This window comes from Petaurus breviceps, unplaced genomic scaffold (genome assembly GCF_028583685.1).
Source record: "Petaurus breviceps papuanus isolate PSGF00001 unplaced genomic scaffold, PetGlider_PUasm1.0 456, whole genome shotgun sequence".
In the NCBI taxonomy this organism is placed as follows: Eukaryota; Metazoa; Chordata; class Mammalia; order Diprotodontia; family Petauridae; genus Petaurus; species Petaurus breviceps.
The window spans coordinates 118,286-138,222 of NW_027186343.1; the positions used below are offsets into that span (position 1 = coordinate 118,286).

The 19,937-nt window shown below is 38.4% G+C and overlaps 1 protein-coding gene across 1 annotated transcript in view; it reads right to left on the minus strand.

Moving 5' to 3' along the window:
• Nucleotides 1-3,335: 3,335 nt before the first annotated feature.
• Nucleotides 3,336-19,937, minus strand: part of LOC138171684 (sodium-dependent phosphate transport protein 3-like) — a 46,585-nt gene continuing 29,983 nt past the window's right edge. Inside the window, exons 6-11 of the mRNA XM_069101317.1 lie at nucleotides 17,861-17,979; nucleotides 12,410-12,571; nucleotides 11,900-12,032; nucleotides 11,651-11,792; nucleotides 4,358-4,448; nucleotides 3,336-3,470 (exon numbers count right to left, since the gene is read on the minus strand). Coding sequence (XP_068957418.1) covers nucleotides 3,336-3,470; nucleotides 4,358-4,448; nucleotides 11,651-11,792; nucleotides 11,900-12,032; nucleotides 12,410-12,571; nucleotides 17,861-17,979 — 782 coding nt within the window. The remainder of the gene's footprint in view (nucleotides 3,471-4,357; nucleotides 4,449-11,650; nucleotides 11,793-11,899; nucleotides 12,033-12,409; nucleotides 12,572-17,860; nucleotides 17,980-19,937) is intronic.

Below are 19,937 nucleotides of genomic sequence, written 5' to 3' on the forward strand. Positions count from 1 at the left end.
AGAAGGGAAACAATGAAAGCCGGTGGTCAGAAAGCCATGAAATCTACCTGAAACCAGAATAAGAATTTTCTAGATAATGAACCCAAGTGGAAATGAAGACTTTTTTTTAAGTTCATCAATGATGAGAAGTTTACTGGTTTTTTTTTTGTTTTCTGAGGGGGGGAGGCAAGGCAGTTGGGGTTAAGTGACTTCCCCAAGGTCACACAGCTAGTTAAGTGTCAAATGTTTGAAGCCAGATTTGAATAGGTCCTGACTTCAGGACCAGTGCTCTATTTACTGCACCACCTAGTTGCCTCAAAGCTCACTGTTTCTTTTTTTTTTTTTTAAGCAATTAGGGTTAAGTAACTTGTTCAAGGTTACAAGGCCAGTTATTTCTGGGTGTGGTGCTAAGTATCAGAGCCTGGATTCGATCCCAGGTCATCCCGACTCTGGGGCTGGTGCTCTTACTCACTAAGTCACCTGACCACTCCTAGAGCTCACTGTTTCTTAAAGTAGTTTATTACATGTTTGAGCCACTCATTGTTAGGTAATTTTCCATTGTGTAAATCCTAAATAAATCACTAAGAGGCATCTGAGGTCATAGGTTTTATTTCTGGCCCTCTTTTTAAATATTATTTCCCATAAATCATTAGACCTCTCTTTTGTTATTCTATTTCCTTGTATCTGCCCAGTATTCTCAAGGCTTGACATAACTTTGGAGTCAGTTTTCTCTTTCCTCCTCCCCTTTTCTTTGAATGGTTCTTAATTATAAAATACAAACTCCTTGAGGATGGGCACTAGTTTTAACCCATTTTTTGTATGCTTAGAACTCAGCACAGTACCTGGTTCATAATGAATGTTCAACAAATACTAGTAGCTAGATTAATTGGATAAAACTTGCTAGGCTTTAGATAAATATGTTTTTATTGACCTTGTTGAAGTCTGTCCCATCCCCTCATTATTCCTATATTTTTAACTGTGGTTGGTCCAGGAACACAATTCCCAGGTTCATATACCATTTTATTAGACCTCCCAGAAGGCCTTTCTCTTCTAAATCCCTTACCTTCAATTGGTATTAGTAATGAAGATACAATCCACATCCTTAAGGCCTTCCTTTGTTGTTGTTCAGGGAATCATAATCCTTAAGACTTTTCAGCTTCCTTTAGGTGGTATGTTTTTCTCTATACAAGTCAGCAGAAATGGTCAGTTATCATCAAATTGCCAAGCCTTGGAAAATTTTCTATTAGGTCCCAGAGACAAAGTCCAGGAAACGGCATATCTCTTTTTTCATGCTGGTCCAGCAAATAGTTGCCTTATTAACATTTGACAGTCTCATTAGCAAGCACTATATATTTTGTCTTTAACTGACCATGGTGAAATGACCCTTCACCTGATGGACTCTTTGGTTCTGCATCAGCATGCTTTAGAGCAAAAGCTGTTTCTTCTAGAGATAATCTAGGATCATCCCACACCTCATCCCTTGCAAGAAATAAACTAAATAACAGGGCTTATTAAGTTCACTGGACTCAGTGGCTTTCATTGCTTTTCCATGTCACATTCTTACTTTGCTAATATAGGTTAAATAGGTTAGAATTTCCTTCTACCTCTCAAATCAATTTTTTTTGTTTCTTCCTTAAAACACTTCTTCCCAAGGAATGTTGTATTCTCCTTTATAACCTTGCCTCCTTGCCTCAAGTCTCTCCCTACTTCAGTCTATCCTTCACACAAATAACGAAATGATTTTCCAAATCACAGTTCTGTCCATATAGACCTCCTATTAAAAAAAATAAACAACTACATTGACTCTCTGTATTTCTGGGATCAAATATAAAGTTCTCTTTTTAAAATTAAAGCTCTTTACAACCCAGCTTCCTGCTGTCCATGCTCACCTTCACTCTATGATTCAACCATACTGTCCTACCTTCTGTTCCTCACACATCTTCAGTGGGCACCATTTTCTGCCTTCATGTCATCTCCTCTTGCTTTTTAACTTTGGCTTTAAAAACAGTAACCGAATGAACACTACCAAAAAGTCCCTCCCTGGCTTTTGCTCCCCTGGATATGTTGTCTTTCACATGACAAGGACTACCTTTGTATTTGTAGTTGTACCCTCAGAATGTAGCACAGTACCTGGTACATTGTTGTTACTCTGTTACTTCGGTTGTTTCCGACTCTTCGTTAGGAGTTTTCTTGGCAGAGATACTTGAGTGGTTTGCCATATCCTTCTTCAGCTCATTTTACAGATGAGAAAACTAAGGTAAACAGGGTTAAGTGATATGCCCAGGGTCACAGAGTTTGCAAGTGTCTGAGGCCAGCTTTGAACTCAGGAAGATGAGTCTTCCTGACTCTAAGACTGGCACTCCATCCACTGCACCATCCAGTTGCCCTACCTGGTACATAGGAGATGGTTAATAAATGCTCATTCATTCACTCATCCATGCATTCATTCATTCAATTAACCAGTGAGATTTACCCACCTTGTTTCAACTTGCAGTTGATATCCAGTGATCTTTCCTACTTCCCTTGCCAGCTCTCTGAAGGTGAAATTATTTCATCTTTTTTCCTCAGTTTCCTCATCAGCAAGGTAAGTGGACTAGAATATGTTATTTCATAGATCCCTTTAGACTTTTTATGTTCTATGAGTTTAAGGCCAAGTTTTGGTCTCCAAACCTTCACTCTGTATCCTCTGGTAACTATTTACTGGTATGATGCTGGAGACCTGGCATGATTCATTTCTGACTGAGCCATTCCAGAGGTGGTCATTTCCTTACTAAGTATGTGGTTAGTGTTCTTAATTTTTAAAAAGGGCAAAAATACATTCACAGATTTCCTCCATAAAACAAGATTAATTACAATTAATTACAAGAAATTGAGCCTGTGATAAAAGACACCAATGCAAAAGTTCCTAAGGCCCCACTGAGTAATTTTAGTGATCTAGGTATAGCGAACTACATCATAGGGACAAAGATGAAATATGTCATTAAGAAAATTCAATGCTTTTAGCAAATAACAACTCTTCTATCAGTTACTATAAGATCATGTCCTTCCTGGATCAAAGAATTCTCCTAAGGCATTTGTAGAATTCTACCTTATGGAATGGGCACCTAAAAGTTCAGTTAAACACTTAAGACATCTGAATAGGCTATATGGATAACCCCAAGTCAGGCTGCATAGAAACTTTGTAGAAAGTATGTTTAGCTTTCACAGTTTGAATCTCAAAATAATAACTGGAAATAGAGCTTAAAGCAATTCAGTATCCACCAGTTTGAGTGACTGAAAAAATAAAATGGCAGCAAAGGAACATCCTTTAGAAACTTCTGGGTAAGTTTTGGCTTCATCTCATCATTCATGAACATTCAGAAGCGGGTGAGTCTGTTCTCCTTAGCCCAATCCTGGATGTCTGCACGGCCAAAGATTACATAGATGATCATTCCTGCCAGATTAATTGCAGCTGATAGTAAGAACACATTCTTCCAGCCGGATACAGAGTCCTGTGAGTATAAAACTTACACTAATATCATTCCAAAAATTTTCCACTCTTTTAAGTCCCCAGATTCTCCCTTCAGTTAAAATGTAGAAGAGTCCCATAGGATCTACTATGGAATTTTCATTTTTAATCGTGGTGAAAGTGAATGACAGTAAAAAACAAGCTTCAAAACATGGATTGGAAAAAAGACATTTACAATGGAATTATGTCTTGTTTGTTTTATTTAGGGGTTTACATATTAGCTCTTGGTGATTCCTAGGAAATGTAGACAGCAGTATAAATGAAAGTTTTTTTAAAATAATTTCTGGTGTGATTGCTTTTTAAAAAAATCTCTAGTACTCTAACTTTTAGGTCAATAAATTCATTCTTAGATGTATATAAAAAATAGCAAAATGATCCCCATGAAGGCTATATTAGAGTAGAATTAATCAGTTTGGGTCTACCAAAGAAATCACTACTCATGCTAGTCCAGGCCTGAAATCAGGAAGGACTATGTTCAAATCTAGTCTGGGCATATATTAGCTGTGTGACCCTGGGCAAGTTAATGAAGCTCTGTTTGCTTCAGTTACCTTAACTATAACATGAGGATAATAACAATACCCATCTCAGAGCACTGTTGTAAGAACCAAATGAGATATTTGTTTACAAAAAAGCATGTAGCATAGTGCTTGGCACATAGTAGGCACTATATAAATTTTTATTCCCTTCCCTTTATTGACTCAACACTTTCTGAACCCTTTTCTTTACCCAGTAAGTTTCATGTGAGAAGTGAAATTCAATTTCAAGAACCATTTGGGGTTTATTTGTTTTCTTATGTTGTGTTCTTCTCTATAAAATATTTGGTTAAGGCAGAGTTTAAATCTTTTTCTTTTTAATGGGTTTTTGTTTTACCTGATTTATGAGGTATCCAGTAACAGTGGGTGAAAGGATTCCTGGTATCATAGTAAAAACTCCTCCAAGTCCCATGAGGAAGCTAGTATACCTGAGGAAAGAAAAAATTTCCAGGTTAAACTGATTTTTCATTTAGCCTGACATAAATAATCACCCCATTATTTGAAAACATACACCACATATTTTTATAGAACATGGGCATCTGGCTTTTCGAAAATCCTACTCTGATGCCTCATTGTACTATGGAGGTGACTATGGGTTCTACAAGACTATGCCAGCAAAGGATAAGCTTCGTAAGATTCTACTACATTGTCAAGGCTTTGATTACTACTGTGGAAACAGACTGAAAGCAGGACCAGCTTTGCTAAGCATGGGGAATCTCTTTGCCAGTACCTGGACAATTGGTGACGTGATTTTTGGTATCCCAATCCATTAAATAAAAAAAAATGACTCTTAAGTTCTGTATAGTCCCCTTTCACTCCTGCAGTAATAGAGGGGTGGAAAGAGGAAAAAAGTGCAAAAATCACAATGGTTTGGCACCATGTAAAAACTTGAATTTGATTGTACTCCAAATGTAAAATAGCCCCCTGATGAACATCAAATTGACGTGTTGTTAGAGGAACAATGTCACATAAATCTTGAAATTTTTTTCAATAAATGAAACCCAAAGAAAGAAGTACTTTTCAGCTAAATGTAAGTCTCAGTCACAGGTACTCCATGGAGAGATAAAGAAAAGAGTTGATAGGGTATTTTTACTATAGATCAGATAGGCATAAAAATATTTCTCCATAAGTGATCTGGTCATCTTGCAGTGCAGGACTGATAAGTGCTTGCCAAAAGATCACATGAATAATTGTAGCTTATGTGCCAACACTTGTTATTGAGGATGAAGAGTTAGGGAAATTCTATGAAGACTTATGGTAATAATTAAATCAACAAACACTTTGATACTAGTTGGCTTCATTAAAAGGGTGGGAAAAGATGAGGATGATGAGAAAAATATAGGAAAGCATGATCCAGGAAGAAGGAATGAAAGAGGTTAAGAGTTGCAGAATACACAGACATGGCATATCTTTTAAAAATCATAAACACTGGGGGCAGAGCCAAGATGGCAGAATAGAAACAGGAATTCTGTGGGCCTTCAGCTTCCACTTCCTCCAATATATGTAAAAAATTACTCTAAACAAACTTTAGAGCTACAGAACGAATAAAGTGACAGAGAGAAACAAATCTCCCACTGAAGGAAGCCTGGAAGGCCAGAAGGAAGGGTCCATTACAGCATGCTGGGAGCCAAGCACAGTCCCACTGGTTTTAGCCCCAGTGTGGCTCTGACCAGCGATGGCTGGAGCAGACTTCACAAGAGTAAATCACCAGCAGCTATAGCAGTTTCCAGACTTCTCAATCCAGAAATGCCAAAGACAAAGCAAAAGGTTAGTGTGGAACTTTTTTGGAACTGGGGGAATGTGGTTTGGCTGTTACTCCTGGAGTGAGAAGCAGTGGAGGTGCAGTGGCTGCAGCCACTGCCGCATAGCTGCTTCTGGAACTTCTGGCCTGCAAATTGTAGGGAGACCAAGCAACCATTCAGAGGGTAATCACTCTTACTTTGATCTGCTTGGATCTGGATAGAAGTTTTGGTTAGTAGTCCTGGGATGTGTGACTAGTAAACCAGAACTTGTGGGGGCTGTAGAGAAGGCACACATCTAATAGCTCTGGCAGTTGCAAAACCCCAGTAATTTGGGACATAGCTTTTTCCATTCTGGAAGCAGAGTTCTACTGCAGCAAAGAGCTCAAAAGTTTAGTAATTGGCTACCAATATAAGCAAGCAGAGGAAGAACAAACAGACAATAGAATCTTTTTTTTTTGTGGACAAAAAGATCAAGGCATGGAGTGGGAAGAAGACAGCGAAGTCAGAGCTCCTGCATCAAAAGCCTCCAAGAAAAATATGAATTGGTTACAGGCCATGGAGGAGCTCAAGAAGGATTTTGAAAATCAAGTAAAAGAAGTAGAGGAAAAATTGGGAAGAGAAATGAGAATGATGCGAGAAAATCAGGAAAAGCAAGTCAACAGCCTGCTAAAGGAGATGCCAGAATATATTGAAGAAAATAACACCTTAAAAAATAGACTAACTCAAATGGCAAAAGAGGCTCAAAAAGCCAATGAGGAGAAGAATGCTTTAAAAAGCCAAATTTGCCAGATGGAAAAGGAATTTCAAAAAGTCACTGAAGAGAATAACTCCTTCAAAGTTAGATTGGAGCAATTAGAAGCTAATGATTTTATGAGAAATCAAGATATTAAAAAACAGACTCGAACAAATGAAAAAATAGGAAGCAATGTGAAATATCTCATTGGAAACCCCCCTAACCTAAAAAATAGATCCCAGAGAGATAATTTAAAAATTATTGGACTACCTGAAAGCCATGATAAAAAAAGAGTCTAGACACCATCTTTCAAGAAGTGGTCAAGCAAAATTGCCCTGATATTCTAGAACCAGAGGGAAAAAAATAAACTGAAAGAATTCACTGATCGCCTCTTAAAAAAGATCCCCAAAAGAAAACTCCTAGGAATATTATAGCCAAATTCCAGAATTCCCAGGTCAAGGAGAAAATGCTGCAAACAGTCAGGAAGAAACAATTTGAGTGTTGTGGAAACACAATCAGGATAACACAAGACCTAGCAGCTTCTACATTAAGGAATCAAAGGGCTTGGAATATGATATTCTGGAGGTCAAAGGAGCTAGGACTAAAACCAAGAATCAATTACCCAGCAAAACTGAGTATAATGTTTCAGGGAAAAATATGGATATTCAATGAAATAGAGGATTTTCAAGCATTCTTGATGAAAAAAACAGAGCTGAACAGAAAATTTTACTTTCAAATACAAGAAGCAAGAGAAACATGAGAAGGTAAACAGGAAAATGAAATCATAAGGAACTTATTAAAACTGAACTATTTACATTCCTACATGGAAAATGATAATTGTAACTCATAAGACTTTTCTCAGTATGAAGATAGCTGAAAGGAATATATATGTGTATGTATATGTATACATACATATATGTATAAACAGGAGGGTGTATGTGTATGTAAATATATATGTCAGTGTGGGCATTTGTATGTTCATGCATACATAGACAGAAGGCAGAGGATGAGTTGAATATGAAGGAATGATATCTAAAAAATAAAATTAAGAGGTGAGAGAGGAATTTATTGGGAGAAGAAGAAAGGGAGAGATAGCTTAGGTAAATTATCTCACATAAAAGAGGCAAAAGATAACTGTTGCAATGGAGAGGAAGAGCAGAAAGGTGAAAGGGAGTGGGACAACCTAATTCTCACTGAATTTGGCTTAAGGAGGGAATAGTATACATGCTCAAGTGGGTGTCTTACCCTACAGGAAAATAGGGGGGTAGGGGATAAGTGGGGGGAAGATGGAAGGGAGGGCAGATTGGGGGAGAGGGTAGTTAGAAACAAACATTTTTGAAAAGGGATAGGGTCAAAGGAGAAAATAGAATACGTGGGGGCAAGATAGGATGGAGGGAAATATAGTAAGTCTTTCACAATATAACTACTATGGAAATTATTTGGGTAACTACACATGTACAATCTATGTTGAATTGCTTATCTTCCCAATGGGTGTGGGTGTAGATGGAGGAAGGGAAAAGAATCTAGAACTCAAAGATTTAAAAATGAATGTTTAAAAATTTGTTTTTTACATGCAACTGGGAAATAAGATGTACAGGTACACTTTTCCCCCAAAACCAAATCAAACCAAACCAGGAGACACCAGCCTTGGGGAATACAATGTATACATTGCTCAAATAACTGAGTTGCATCAATCTCCACATTTTTTCAATAAAATAAATCATAAGAAAGGACTTTTCAGCTAACTGGAAAGATGAATCACAGGTACTTCATGAAAAGATAAAGAAAGGAATTGGTAAGTAGATTTATTGCATGCCCAAAGGCTACCATAAATATAATTGTTTCTTTTGATATCTGCTGGTCTTGTATTACAATACTGATGAATATCTGCCAAAAGACCCCCATGCTAATAATTGAAGTATTGAAGTTTCTTCCCTAATATCAATTGCTGAAGATGAAAAGCTAGGGAAATTCTATTTAGACAACGATAAAACATTTCAAATTAAATCAATATACAATGTGTTACTAGGTAACTTCAAACCATGAATAGCCCTATTCAATGACCTTCTGATCTCCACATGATAAACATCTGGAGAGACATAAAATCAAAGATATTCACCACCATGATGGAGGATATTCAGGGCAAAATCCTACTTAGACAGTTTCTCTATGGATTTTGAGCTTCTTCAGAAACTTCTGTTTACAAATGAAATTAGGCTCATTGCACTAAATCCTAGAACATTGCAGAGCTTCCTGGAAGAGATCTATAACCACTCCAAAGAGCTTGACCTAACCATCCACACAGGAAAGACTAAGGGGATGAAAAATATCTAGTACTAACATTATGACATGTAATTGGGTGGTAAAGTTGTGGAGCTCATTCAACAGTTTGTTTATATGGATCAGACATTATAAGTAGACAATAAATTGGAACAAAAGTTGAACAGGAGCAGGAAAGTGGGTTGAATTACCTTTGGGAAGTGTTACCGCTCCTTTAATGACCCCAAGTTTCTCATAGAAACAAATACCCATCTTTTTGATACCAACATTCTATAAATTTTGCTGTTCAGCAGCAATACGTGGAATACAATAATTTCCAAAGATTTGAGAATGAATATCAAAAGAAGGCAATGAAGAGGTATATTGTAGGTGTAAAGCCATCTACAACATATAACCTATGAGGAACTTTAAAGGACAAGAACAAAAGATGTCATCAAGGAAATATATGATGGAAAGAGAAGATGATCTGGTGAAGTGGTGAAGTTGAGGGATGAGAGATGGACAACTTGAGTCCAACTTTGGAACTGTACCAATGTCAAGAGAAAGCTAGGATAGGCTCTAGCATGTAGGGTAGACTCCCTGTAGTGAATCTTTAGAAGACTATGAATGGCAATTTCACAAGCTAGGCAGACAGGATTGAATTTTGATCTATATCACTGGCTCAAAGAGAAAACAGATTTATTTGATTATTTGAATGTGGTCACTTGGTAAAACTGATGTCAGCATAACTGATAAAATTTAATCTCTTCTAAGGAGCACAATGAGTTTTAACTTTTTCTACATGGGATCGATATAGATAGATAGTAATCGTATAGTACATGGCTCAGTACATATCAACCTGCAAGGAACCCACTGATACAGTAGCACATTGGAATCAAGGGGGCATCAAATGATGTATTTTGGAGACTATAGGTTACAATCCAACTCTTCTTCTGGGTCCACAACAAAAGCTCTGTATTTTGAGTAAAGCACATGAAACATAAAAGCGAATAAGTTATGAGGTTCGCCATTGTTATAGATCAATGCCCTATGGGTTCTATGGTCTTGGGAGGCAGTAGACTTGGAACTTTAGTTCAGGATCAATTTAATTACACAAACATTTATTAAATACCTGCTACAGGCAAGGCACTGTCCTAGAGTCTGGGGATACCAGGGAAAAATGTGAAAACTGTCTCTTCTCTCAAAGAGCTTACATTATACTGGAGGGTTCCACAAGTACATGTATGTATGCTATATACATATACACATGTGACATGTGTACATGTATAAATTGTGTGTATAGATGCAAATTGAAAGAGTATTCATATATACATGTGTATTTACTATTATAGTTATACTAGGTACGTATGTATGTGCATATACATATATATGCAATAATACAAAGAAGTAAGCATTAGTGTCATACAAAAGTATTTTTGTCCAAAGGCAGCAACTATTCCTTTGGTCCTTATTCAAGTGACAGGTGTTTTTAAAGCATCAGATACAAGGTGTTCAGCACCTTCCAAGAATATCAAGAATATTGCCCATTTATCAAAATCCTCATCTCCAATAGCTTGGCAGTAATGGGACCTTGAGCCTACAACAATAATTTCTGCCCCTTCCTCTATTTTGCCTGATGTGATTAGAATAGAAATGATATTCTATTGTTTGGTTGATCCTACAAAACTGGCAAGAGTCAATGACAATACAGTAATTAACTTTGACAAATTGTGGTTGGGTACAAAGAGATGAAAATCATCAAATGGTTAGAAACAACCTGCTCATTCATTTATTTCATTTCTGGGAATGGGTGAACAGGCACCAGCCATTTAGACTCAACTGAAAGACAAACATCCGTTTGGAAGCTGTATTTCCATAGGACTTATCTCTATCAACTTCAACTTTATTGAGTAATCAGCTTCTACTACACTGAAGTGATTGACACACCCAAAACAAATAGCAGCAAATGGGATCATCCTGACACCTACCTCAGATCATGTGATACATATTGCTAAGAATTATTACAATATAGCAAAGTAACATTAAGGGTAAGACTTAGTGAGTTTTGAAGAGCTTATTAAATTATTACTTCAAACATCTGGAGTTGCATGTATGAATATTCATTTCCTCCACAAATGCAGATTGAAATTCTTCCTATAGCTTATTAGATCATCTTTGAGAATAGCCATAGCCAAGAAACAAATTACCTTGTTGTGTACCTGGTAACAAACTGCATTTAGCAAGACTGCTCCTTGAGAAATGGATACAGTCTCCATCACCAATTCTACACTTAAAGAGTTTCCAAACTGGTAGGAAAAACTAGAAGTTTAGGTATGTTATGCTACCATTACAGTTGAGAATTACATATCACCTCCACATGACTATGCAGCATCAGAATAGGGTTTTAGTGGAAGAAAATGCCTTTAGAAAAATTATAATAGTAACAGTAAGTCACATTTATATATCAATTTATAGATTATAAAAGTGGTGTCAAACATGGTCCACAGATAATGTGGGCCACAGCACTCCTAAGTGTGGGTTGAACAAGATTAAAATGTAATTGGGAAATATTTAACAGGATAAATAAAATATAATAAAAGATAAATTATGTTAACGTGGTTTTCTGAGTTAATATGCAGCTCACAGGAATCCTTATATGTGGTTTAATGGTCTGTTTTTTTTTTTCAGTTTGACACCACTGGTTTACAAGGTCTTTTTCTTGTAATAATCCAGTGAATTAGGTAACAATTACCCCTTTCCACAGATTTAGAAACTGAGACTTAGAGAAGTTGGGACTTTTTCAGGTCATATGCTAAATATAATATCTTAGATTTATACTGAAACTTTCTAGCTCCAGGATCTCATAAGGAAGAAGGGAAGAGGCCGGGAGCCCTACCTGGGAGCGATATCTAGGGAATTAATCATGAATCCAGAGTAACACAGGCAGCTTATTCCCATAGAGAGCATCAGTAAGGTAATAGCAGTGATGTAACTGACGTATGGCACAGCTGTGACGAATACTGATGGGAGAAGCATTCCTGGGGAGCAAGGACACAACAATAACCATACACACATTGTTGGGGAAAGTTTGAGATCTGTGTAAGGAACTCATGAGGGTTAACTGCTTATATGGAAATGTTCTCACCCAGAACAGTGAAGAGTTTCCGAACCACCACTAGACTTAGAATCTTCTTGGACAAGAGGAAATCTGCCATTTGACTTCCTAGGGTGATACAGATCCATGCAGCAATAGAGGGCAGTGCACTCAGAATCCCATTCTGTGAAGAGAAGAATTGTGCAAGGATGTCATGGGTACCAGAAACAAGATACTCAATTGCCTAGCCCAAACCACACAAGGAATGGCTCTGAGGTAAATTATGAAATTGATGAGTATTGTATTGGGCTCACCTGGACTCACTTTTTTGTACCCATTGTTGTTTGTCCTATAAGCTTCCATACCACCCGTGCCTACCTGCCTCAACTTCCTCATATTTTAAATGAGAGTGCTGGACTAAATGATGTCTAAGGTCCCTTCCCACTCTGTAATTCTAGGATTATTGGGTTCTCATGACAGTCTTATCAGCTTCCTAGAAAGTAACTGAGAATTGAATAAGGCATTGACAGAAACAAAAGAAAGCAGGGATCATATACTCACATTTCTGATGTCAAAATCAAACATAATATTTATCAGTAGTGGCAGTGATATCGTCAGGTTGGTGACTAACCAGAATCGGCAAAAGCCAGTGATAATAATGGCCCAAAGTGGGAGGGATCTGATCATGGCATTGATGGGCAAGGACCAACTCGGGGAACTGTTCTAAAAGGAAATGTAATAGTCAGTACAGAGAACTGGGAGAAGGGAAGGAAGTTTTGCTTGAAGAAAAGTATTCATGCTACCACTCACCATTTCTGACCAGAACTGTGACTAGGAATATTTGTGACGGGAAAAAAATGCTATTTTAGATGGGGATGGGAAGGTATAGGGCAGTTCCATTGAAATGTAGTTATACATTTGTATTCAACAAATGTAGTTATACATAATGTCTTTCATAGTCTAACCCTCACACTAAGGAGCTAGAGACAGGATTTTAGCTAAGGAAGACTAGGTACAGCTGTATCCAAAGTGCAGAGGAATATCAGGCAAAGTAGAGGGATGGTGGTCATTGCTAGGAGGGAGAGTCCTCTCTTCTTTTTCCCTGCCCATGATGGTAAGACCTCCTTTTGCTCTCTGCTAATTCCTGATTTTGAGAAATCAAAACACAAATATAGGGTAGAGGCAAGAGTCTGGAAATCTAGTAGTCTCCTCTTTTGGAAAGGATACTGAATTAAGATTCAAGAGGCCTAGGTTTGAATATCATTTTTACCATTTGTTAGCTTTGTTATATGGGGGTGAGTCTATCACCTTTCTGGGTCTCAGTGTTTTTGGTATTACAGTGGGGATGATAATGTCTGTACTAATTAAGTCATAGGGATAAGGAAACCAGTGAGATCATTGTTTCAGGGGAGCTATATCTATGTTACCAGTTGATGGGTGTGGCACCATATTTTATGTATAAAGCTGAGATCCAAAGGAAAGAGCTTTATGGGTGAGGGGTAGGGGCTGGAATGATGAGAGAAACAACTGAGACTGTTTTTCAACATTTCACTTGGCTCTTCAAGGTACAATAACAGTTTCTGAGGGAGAACCAACAGATATTTCATGAGCTTTGAAAAAGGAGAGGAAGAGAGAGGACTTTAAGGACTGCGAAATCAAGATTGTGTTAAGGCTTGAGAGGGATTGATCTGGGTAAAGCAGTTAGATGCCCTTCAAGGACTATGGAGCTGCTAGGTGAGAGTCAGCTGAGGAGGTAAGCAGTGATGCAGGAGAGCCAGGAGGCATGTCCTAAGTAGAGCAGATTAGCAGGAAGGAAAAGGGACACAAGGAGGTTCTTTCTGCATCAGAGTTTTTCTTGACTGTATCCTCAATATCCCAAGTAGAAACCAAGTCATTTTAAATCTGAGCACACATTCAGGTGAATTTGAGACTACTCATGTTTGGTTCTTATGGTGAATGAGATCAGACTAAGGCTAGCAGTGCTAGTTGGTGGTTTACATTTGTAAAGTACTTTGAAAACAATTGTTGTTATTTTTGTCCTTTGTTCCCAAAGAGGACCATGACATCAGGGAGGTGATGCCATGACATGCTGGTGAATTGGTTTTAAGTAAGGGAAGGCTGTGCAGAGTCACCAGCCTCACTTTCTCCTCCAGAAGCATCTAGTTAAGGAAGACTGGAGATGGCCCTGGATGCAGTGGGAGACCTTGACCCAGGGGTGGGGAACCTGTGCTTTCAAGGCCACATGTAGCCCTCTAGGACCTCAAGTTCAGCCCCTTGATTGAATCCAAACTTCACAAGACAAATCCCCTTAATAAAAGAATGTCTTCTGTAAAACTTGGACTCAGTCAAAAAGTCACACCCAAGGACCTAGAAGATCACATGTGGCCGCTGCAGGTTCCCCAACCCTGCTAACTTATTTAAGCTACAGTCTTCAATTGGTCTCCCTTTGACTAAGACAATGCCTATTCAGTGATTAGGGCTAGGTAAGAAATGAGGCAGGGAATGGCCTCTTTCATCTAGTCAAAAGTAATCTGGGAGGGGAAGACCCTCAGAATTTCTGGTCAAAACAAAAATAATTGCTATTTATATTCACTCTAATCCAATCATGGCCCCAAAAATGACCAAGTGGAGCTTGGCCTGTGACCAGTCGGTGAGAGCCAGAGTGTTTAGGGTATGGTCCTCAAGAAAAACATCTAGAAGATGGTGGAGTAGAAACAGGATCTCTGCTCAGCTCAGGCTCTCACCACCTCCAATCCATGTAAAAGGGGACTCTGAACAAACTTTGGAACCCACAAAATCACACAGAGAAGCTAACCTCCCGCTGAGGACAGCCTTGAAGGCCAGAAGGAATATGCCAGTGCAGTGCTCTGGGAGCTGAGCCCAGCCCCATGCCGAGGTTTTAGCCCCAGGGTGGGCCTGACCAGCCAGAGGCTAGAGAGAGTCCAGATCAACAGCAGCTGTGGTGATCTAGAATTATCAACGCATAGATGCTAAGGACAAAGTGAGAGGTCAGTGCAGTGTGTACTTTGGTACCTAGTAGTTGGTAGTGCCTCAGCTTTTGCCCCTGGGGCGAGAAGTCACTGAGGGTTGGGGTGCAGCTGCCACCACGTGACAGCTTCAGGTCCTGGCCTTTAGAGTGTAGGGGGACCAAGCAACCAGTCTGAGGGGTGATCGCTCTTGCTTTAACCTGCTTGGATTTGGATTGTGGTACAGGGTGGAGGTCCTGGGGTGTGTGACCAGCTTGCCAGAGCATGTCGAGGCTTCAGAGAGGGGACCCAACTAATACCTCTGGCAGCTTAGAAAACCCCAGCATTTGGTACGAAGCTCCCCTGTCTTGTAGTAGAGTCCTACTGTACAAAAGCCCAAAAGTCAAGTAATTGAGTGGCAACATGACCAGGCAAAGGAAGCAAAGCAAACAGAAGAATCCAACATTAGATTCCTATTTGGGGGACAAAAAGGATCAAAGCATGGAACAGGAGGAAGACAGTGAAGTCAGAACTCCTGCACCAAAAGCTTCAAAGGAAAATACGAGCTGGTTACAGGCCATAGAGGACCTTAAGAAGCAGATAAGAGAAATGGAGGAAAAATTGGGAAGAGAAATGAGAATGATGCAAGAAAATTATGAAATGAGAGTCAACAGACTGACTGAAGAAAATAACACCTTAAAAATATAGACTAACTCAAATGGCAAAAGAGTCTCAAAAGGCAATGAGGAGAAGAATGCCTTAAAAAGCCGAATTTGCCAGATGGAAAAAGAATCTCAAAAGCTCAATGAGGAGAATCATTGCTTCAGCATTAGATTGGAGCAAATGGAAGCTAATGACTTTATGAGAAATCAAGATGCTATTAAACAGATTCAAACAAATGAAAGAAAAGAAGGCAATGTGAAATATCTCATGGGAAAAGCCACTGACCTGGAAAATAGATCCAGGAGAGATAATTTAAAAATTATTGGACTACCTGAAAGCCATGATCAAAGAAAGAACCCAGAAATCATCCTCCAAGAAATTATCAGGGAAAACTACCCTGATGTTTTAGAACCAGAGGGCAAAATAGAGGTTGAAAGAATCCACCAATCACCTCCTGAAAAAGATCCCCAAAAGAAAACTCCTAGGAATATTATAGCCAGGTTCCAAAATTCCCAGATCAAGGAGAGAATATTACAAGCAGCCAGGAAAAAACAATTTGAATATTGTGGAAACACAATCAGGATAGCTCAGGATCTGGCAGCTTCACACTGAGGGATTGAAGTGCTTTGAATATGATATTCTGGAGGTCAAAGGAGCTGTGATTAAAGCCAAGAATCACCTACCCAGCAAAAGCATCATGTTTCAGGGGAAAATATGGTCATTTAGTGGAATAGAGGACTTTCAAGTCTTTTGGTTTTCAAAGTAATTGGCATTAAGTAACTTGCTCAAGGTTACATGGCCAGTTATTTTGTGTGGGTGCCAAGTATCTGAGGCCGGAACCAATCGACTCCGGGGCTGGCACTCTTATTCTCTGCGCCACCTGGCTGCCCCTATCCTTTCAAGCATTCTTGATGGAAAAACCAGAGTTGAATAGAAAATTTGACATTCAGATACAAGAAGCAAGAGAAACATGAGAAGGTAAACAGGGAAAAGAAATCATAAGGAATTTAACCAAAGTTGAACTATTAACATTCCTAAATGGAAAAACAATAATTGTAACTGATGAAACTTTTCTCAGTATGAAAATAGTTAAAAGAAATATACATATATATATATGTCTATATAGGAGAGTATATGGGCTTATGGGTACATATGTGAATGTGTGTATATATTTTTACAGGTATACATAGATAGAGGGCACAGGAGCAATTGAATAGGAAGGGATGATACTTAAAAGGTGAAATTAAGAGGTGAGAGAGGAACATAATGAGAGGAGATGGGGAGAGACAGAATGGGGTAAACTATCTCATAAATAAGAGGCAAGGGAAAATGGTTACGATGGAGGGGAAGAATAGGGAGGCAAAAGGGAATGGGTCAACCTTTTTCTCATTGAATTTGGGTTGGGGAGGGAATGAAATACACACTAAATAGGGTATCTCACCCTAGAGGAGAGTAGGGGGGAAGGGGATGAGAGGTGGGATGATGGAAGGAAGGGCAGGCTGGGGGAGGGGAGGGAGGTTGGAAGCAGCCACTTTTGAAAAGGGAAGGGATCAAAGTAGAGAACAGAACAAGTGGGAGGTGGGATAGGATGGAGGGAAATATTGTCAGTATTTTACAATATGTCTACCATGTTAATGTTTTGCATTAGCTACACATGTACAACCTATACTAAACTGCTTATCTTCCCAGTAAGGGTGGGTGGCATGGGAGGAAGGGAATGAATCTGGAATTCAAAGTTTTAAAATCAAATGTTTAATATATATATATATACATACTATTATTAATACTATTTTATATGTAATTGGAAAATAAGGCATACAGGCACTGGGGCATAGTGATCCACCATGCCCTACTGGAAAAGTCGAAGGGGGTATGGGAGAAGATATGGGAGAGAGCAGATTGGAGGAGGGGATATCCTGTGGGACTGCCGTTTTGGGGTGGTGGGTAGGGGAAAAACAGGGAGAAAATTTGAAACTCAAAATCTGGTGGAAATGAATGATGTAAATCAGAAGTTAATAAAACATTTGAAAAATGAACCAAAAAGAAAAAAAAAAGGAAAAACATCTAGCCCACAAAGCCCAATATAAATTGTGAAGTTTTAGAGAGCAATATTTACATTCCTTTGAGCAGAGTATCCACAGATAATGGTATGATACTCTAAGAAGAAACAAAGAAAGTAAAGAAAGAAGGAAGGAGGGAAGGAAAGAAGGAAGGAAAAGAGGGAGGGAGGGAGGATGGAAACAGGGGAAGAAGGCAGAAAGGAAGAGCTGTGTTGCCTGATCGACCAGTTCCATCTGGGTCCCCAGTGGGGCAGCTTCTACTACTTTACAACTCGCAAAACAAGTGAGGACAATAGAAATGTTAGCTACTTTTATTAACATACCTCTCCAGCCAGTGAAAAAGTGATATACTCCCTTTCACTTTCACTTATATAGGGATGATTTATGGGGTCATCATAAACTAGAGAAAACCAAATAATGCAGCACAGACAGCCGATTCCTCCTAGGAAAAACAAGACCAAGTTAATGTTGATGATTTCTCCCTTTGATATGATTCTTCCCCATCTTCTCTCTGTCTCTCTCTCTCTCAACATATGTATTCCATATCTGTATCTGATATCTGAATATCATCTCCATATAAGCCATATCAATATTTATATCTCTCTCTGTATCTATATGTTTATCAATACCTATATTTTTTATTCATTTATATCAGTATCTCCATCTATATCTATATCACCAAAGTCTGTCTCTATATTTTATGTGATAACCCCAATGTTCAGAACTTCCTTCACTTGTTATGGGCCTACCTTATGTATTTTGTTGTTTATTTCTTTCCCAAACCCACTTTATCATTTCAACTTTCTAAACATCATTTCTTTCTCCTCTAAAGAAGTCTGGCTTCTTTAAGACTGGGACTTACCAAATCCCACAGAATCAGAGCAAAACAAAATTTCTGAATTTGATGGGATGTCAGGAGTAATACAGTTCAATTCCTACCTGCAAAAGAAATCTATCTACATATACTGGACTAATGTTTATTTACCATATGTTTGCCTGAATAATTGTACTATCAGGGAATCCACTATTGCCTGAATCAGTCTATTCTGCTTTTGAATATTTCTAATTGCTGGAAAGTTTCCCTTATATTTCTAAGTTCATGTTTTTGCACAGTTCAGTCATTGCTCCTAGTTCTGCCTTTGAGGGTCAAGCCAAGCATACCTAATCCGTCTTCCAAAATTTAACCTTTCAAATACTTAGATTACTATTAGGGCACAAAAGATGGACTGATTGAGGAAACAGAGGTCTGGACTTCTAAGCATATTGATTTATTAAACAATGCAGGCCAACTGCCTAACAAATCAGGACCAGTGGCCCTCTTCAGCTTTGGCACTAGACCCCAAATTCAGGGACAGACAGATTTCTGTACATTAAAAATAATTAGTTAAACACTACCAATTAATTAAAAGAAGACAATTAACCAGGATACAAAATTAGGTAATCTGATTTCTAATTGGAGGAAAGGTTATGGACTTTTCAATTTGGGAAGGGAAGAGCAAACAGGTTGGATTCCCTGAAATCAGAAAAAGTGTCTGTGAACAATCAAAGGAACATAAAAGCTATAACTGATTGATCAGTACATGGTCAGTTTTCAGATAAGACCTATGGGCTGCTTGAAATGTGTAATCATGAGAAAACTCCTTGCATTAATCTTTGGATCTGACTAAGTTTCTGGTCAGCTTAACCTAGGTCCTTAGTTAAAGGTCTCTGAGCAGCAGGTAGAGGTGATACAAGTTTCCAGTCTAGGACTAGGTTCAAACAACATAATAAATACTTTTTTTTTCCAGTTTCCATAGTTGAATAAAGTTTTTTCACAAGACAGAAATTGAACTAAACTCATAACTGAATAGAAACGGAACTAAACTAGATTCAGAACTGAGTCACAAGATGGAATCTGTATGGTTCACCCAATACCCACTACCACCCACCACACTACCATGTCCAACCTTAGCCTCTCTTCAAATCCCCAGTCCCTTCAGCTGATTCTTACAGGGCATAAACTTGAGATCATTCACTATCCTTGTGCTATCCTCTAGATAAGCTCCAGAATTCCAAGTCTTAGTTCTCTTAGAATGAGTTGTCCCCAAATGTCTGAATCTGTTTTGATGAGGCCACAATAAGATCCATATTCTTTCTTAATGTAGCCTAGGACTGTATTAACTTCTTAAACTTCCATGCCATTATATGTATCCATACGGAGCTTGTAGTCCAACAAAACTCCAAGATCTATTTCTCAGGCAAACTATTATCTAAGAACCTTTCCTTTAGCTTCTGCTTATAACACTGATTTAAAAAACCCAACAAAATATAAGGCTCTATTTACATTTAGTTATCTTTTTAGGTACAACCCAGTGTTCTAGACCATCAAGACATTTTTGGATACCTACTGTCGTGTTATCT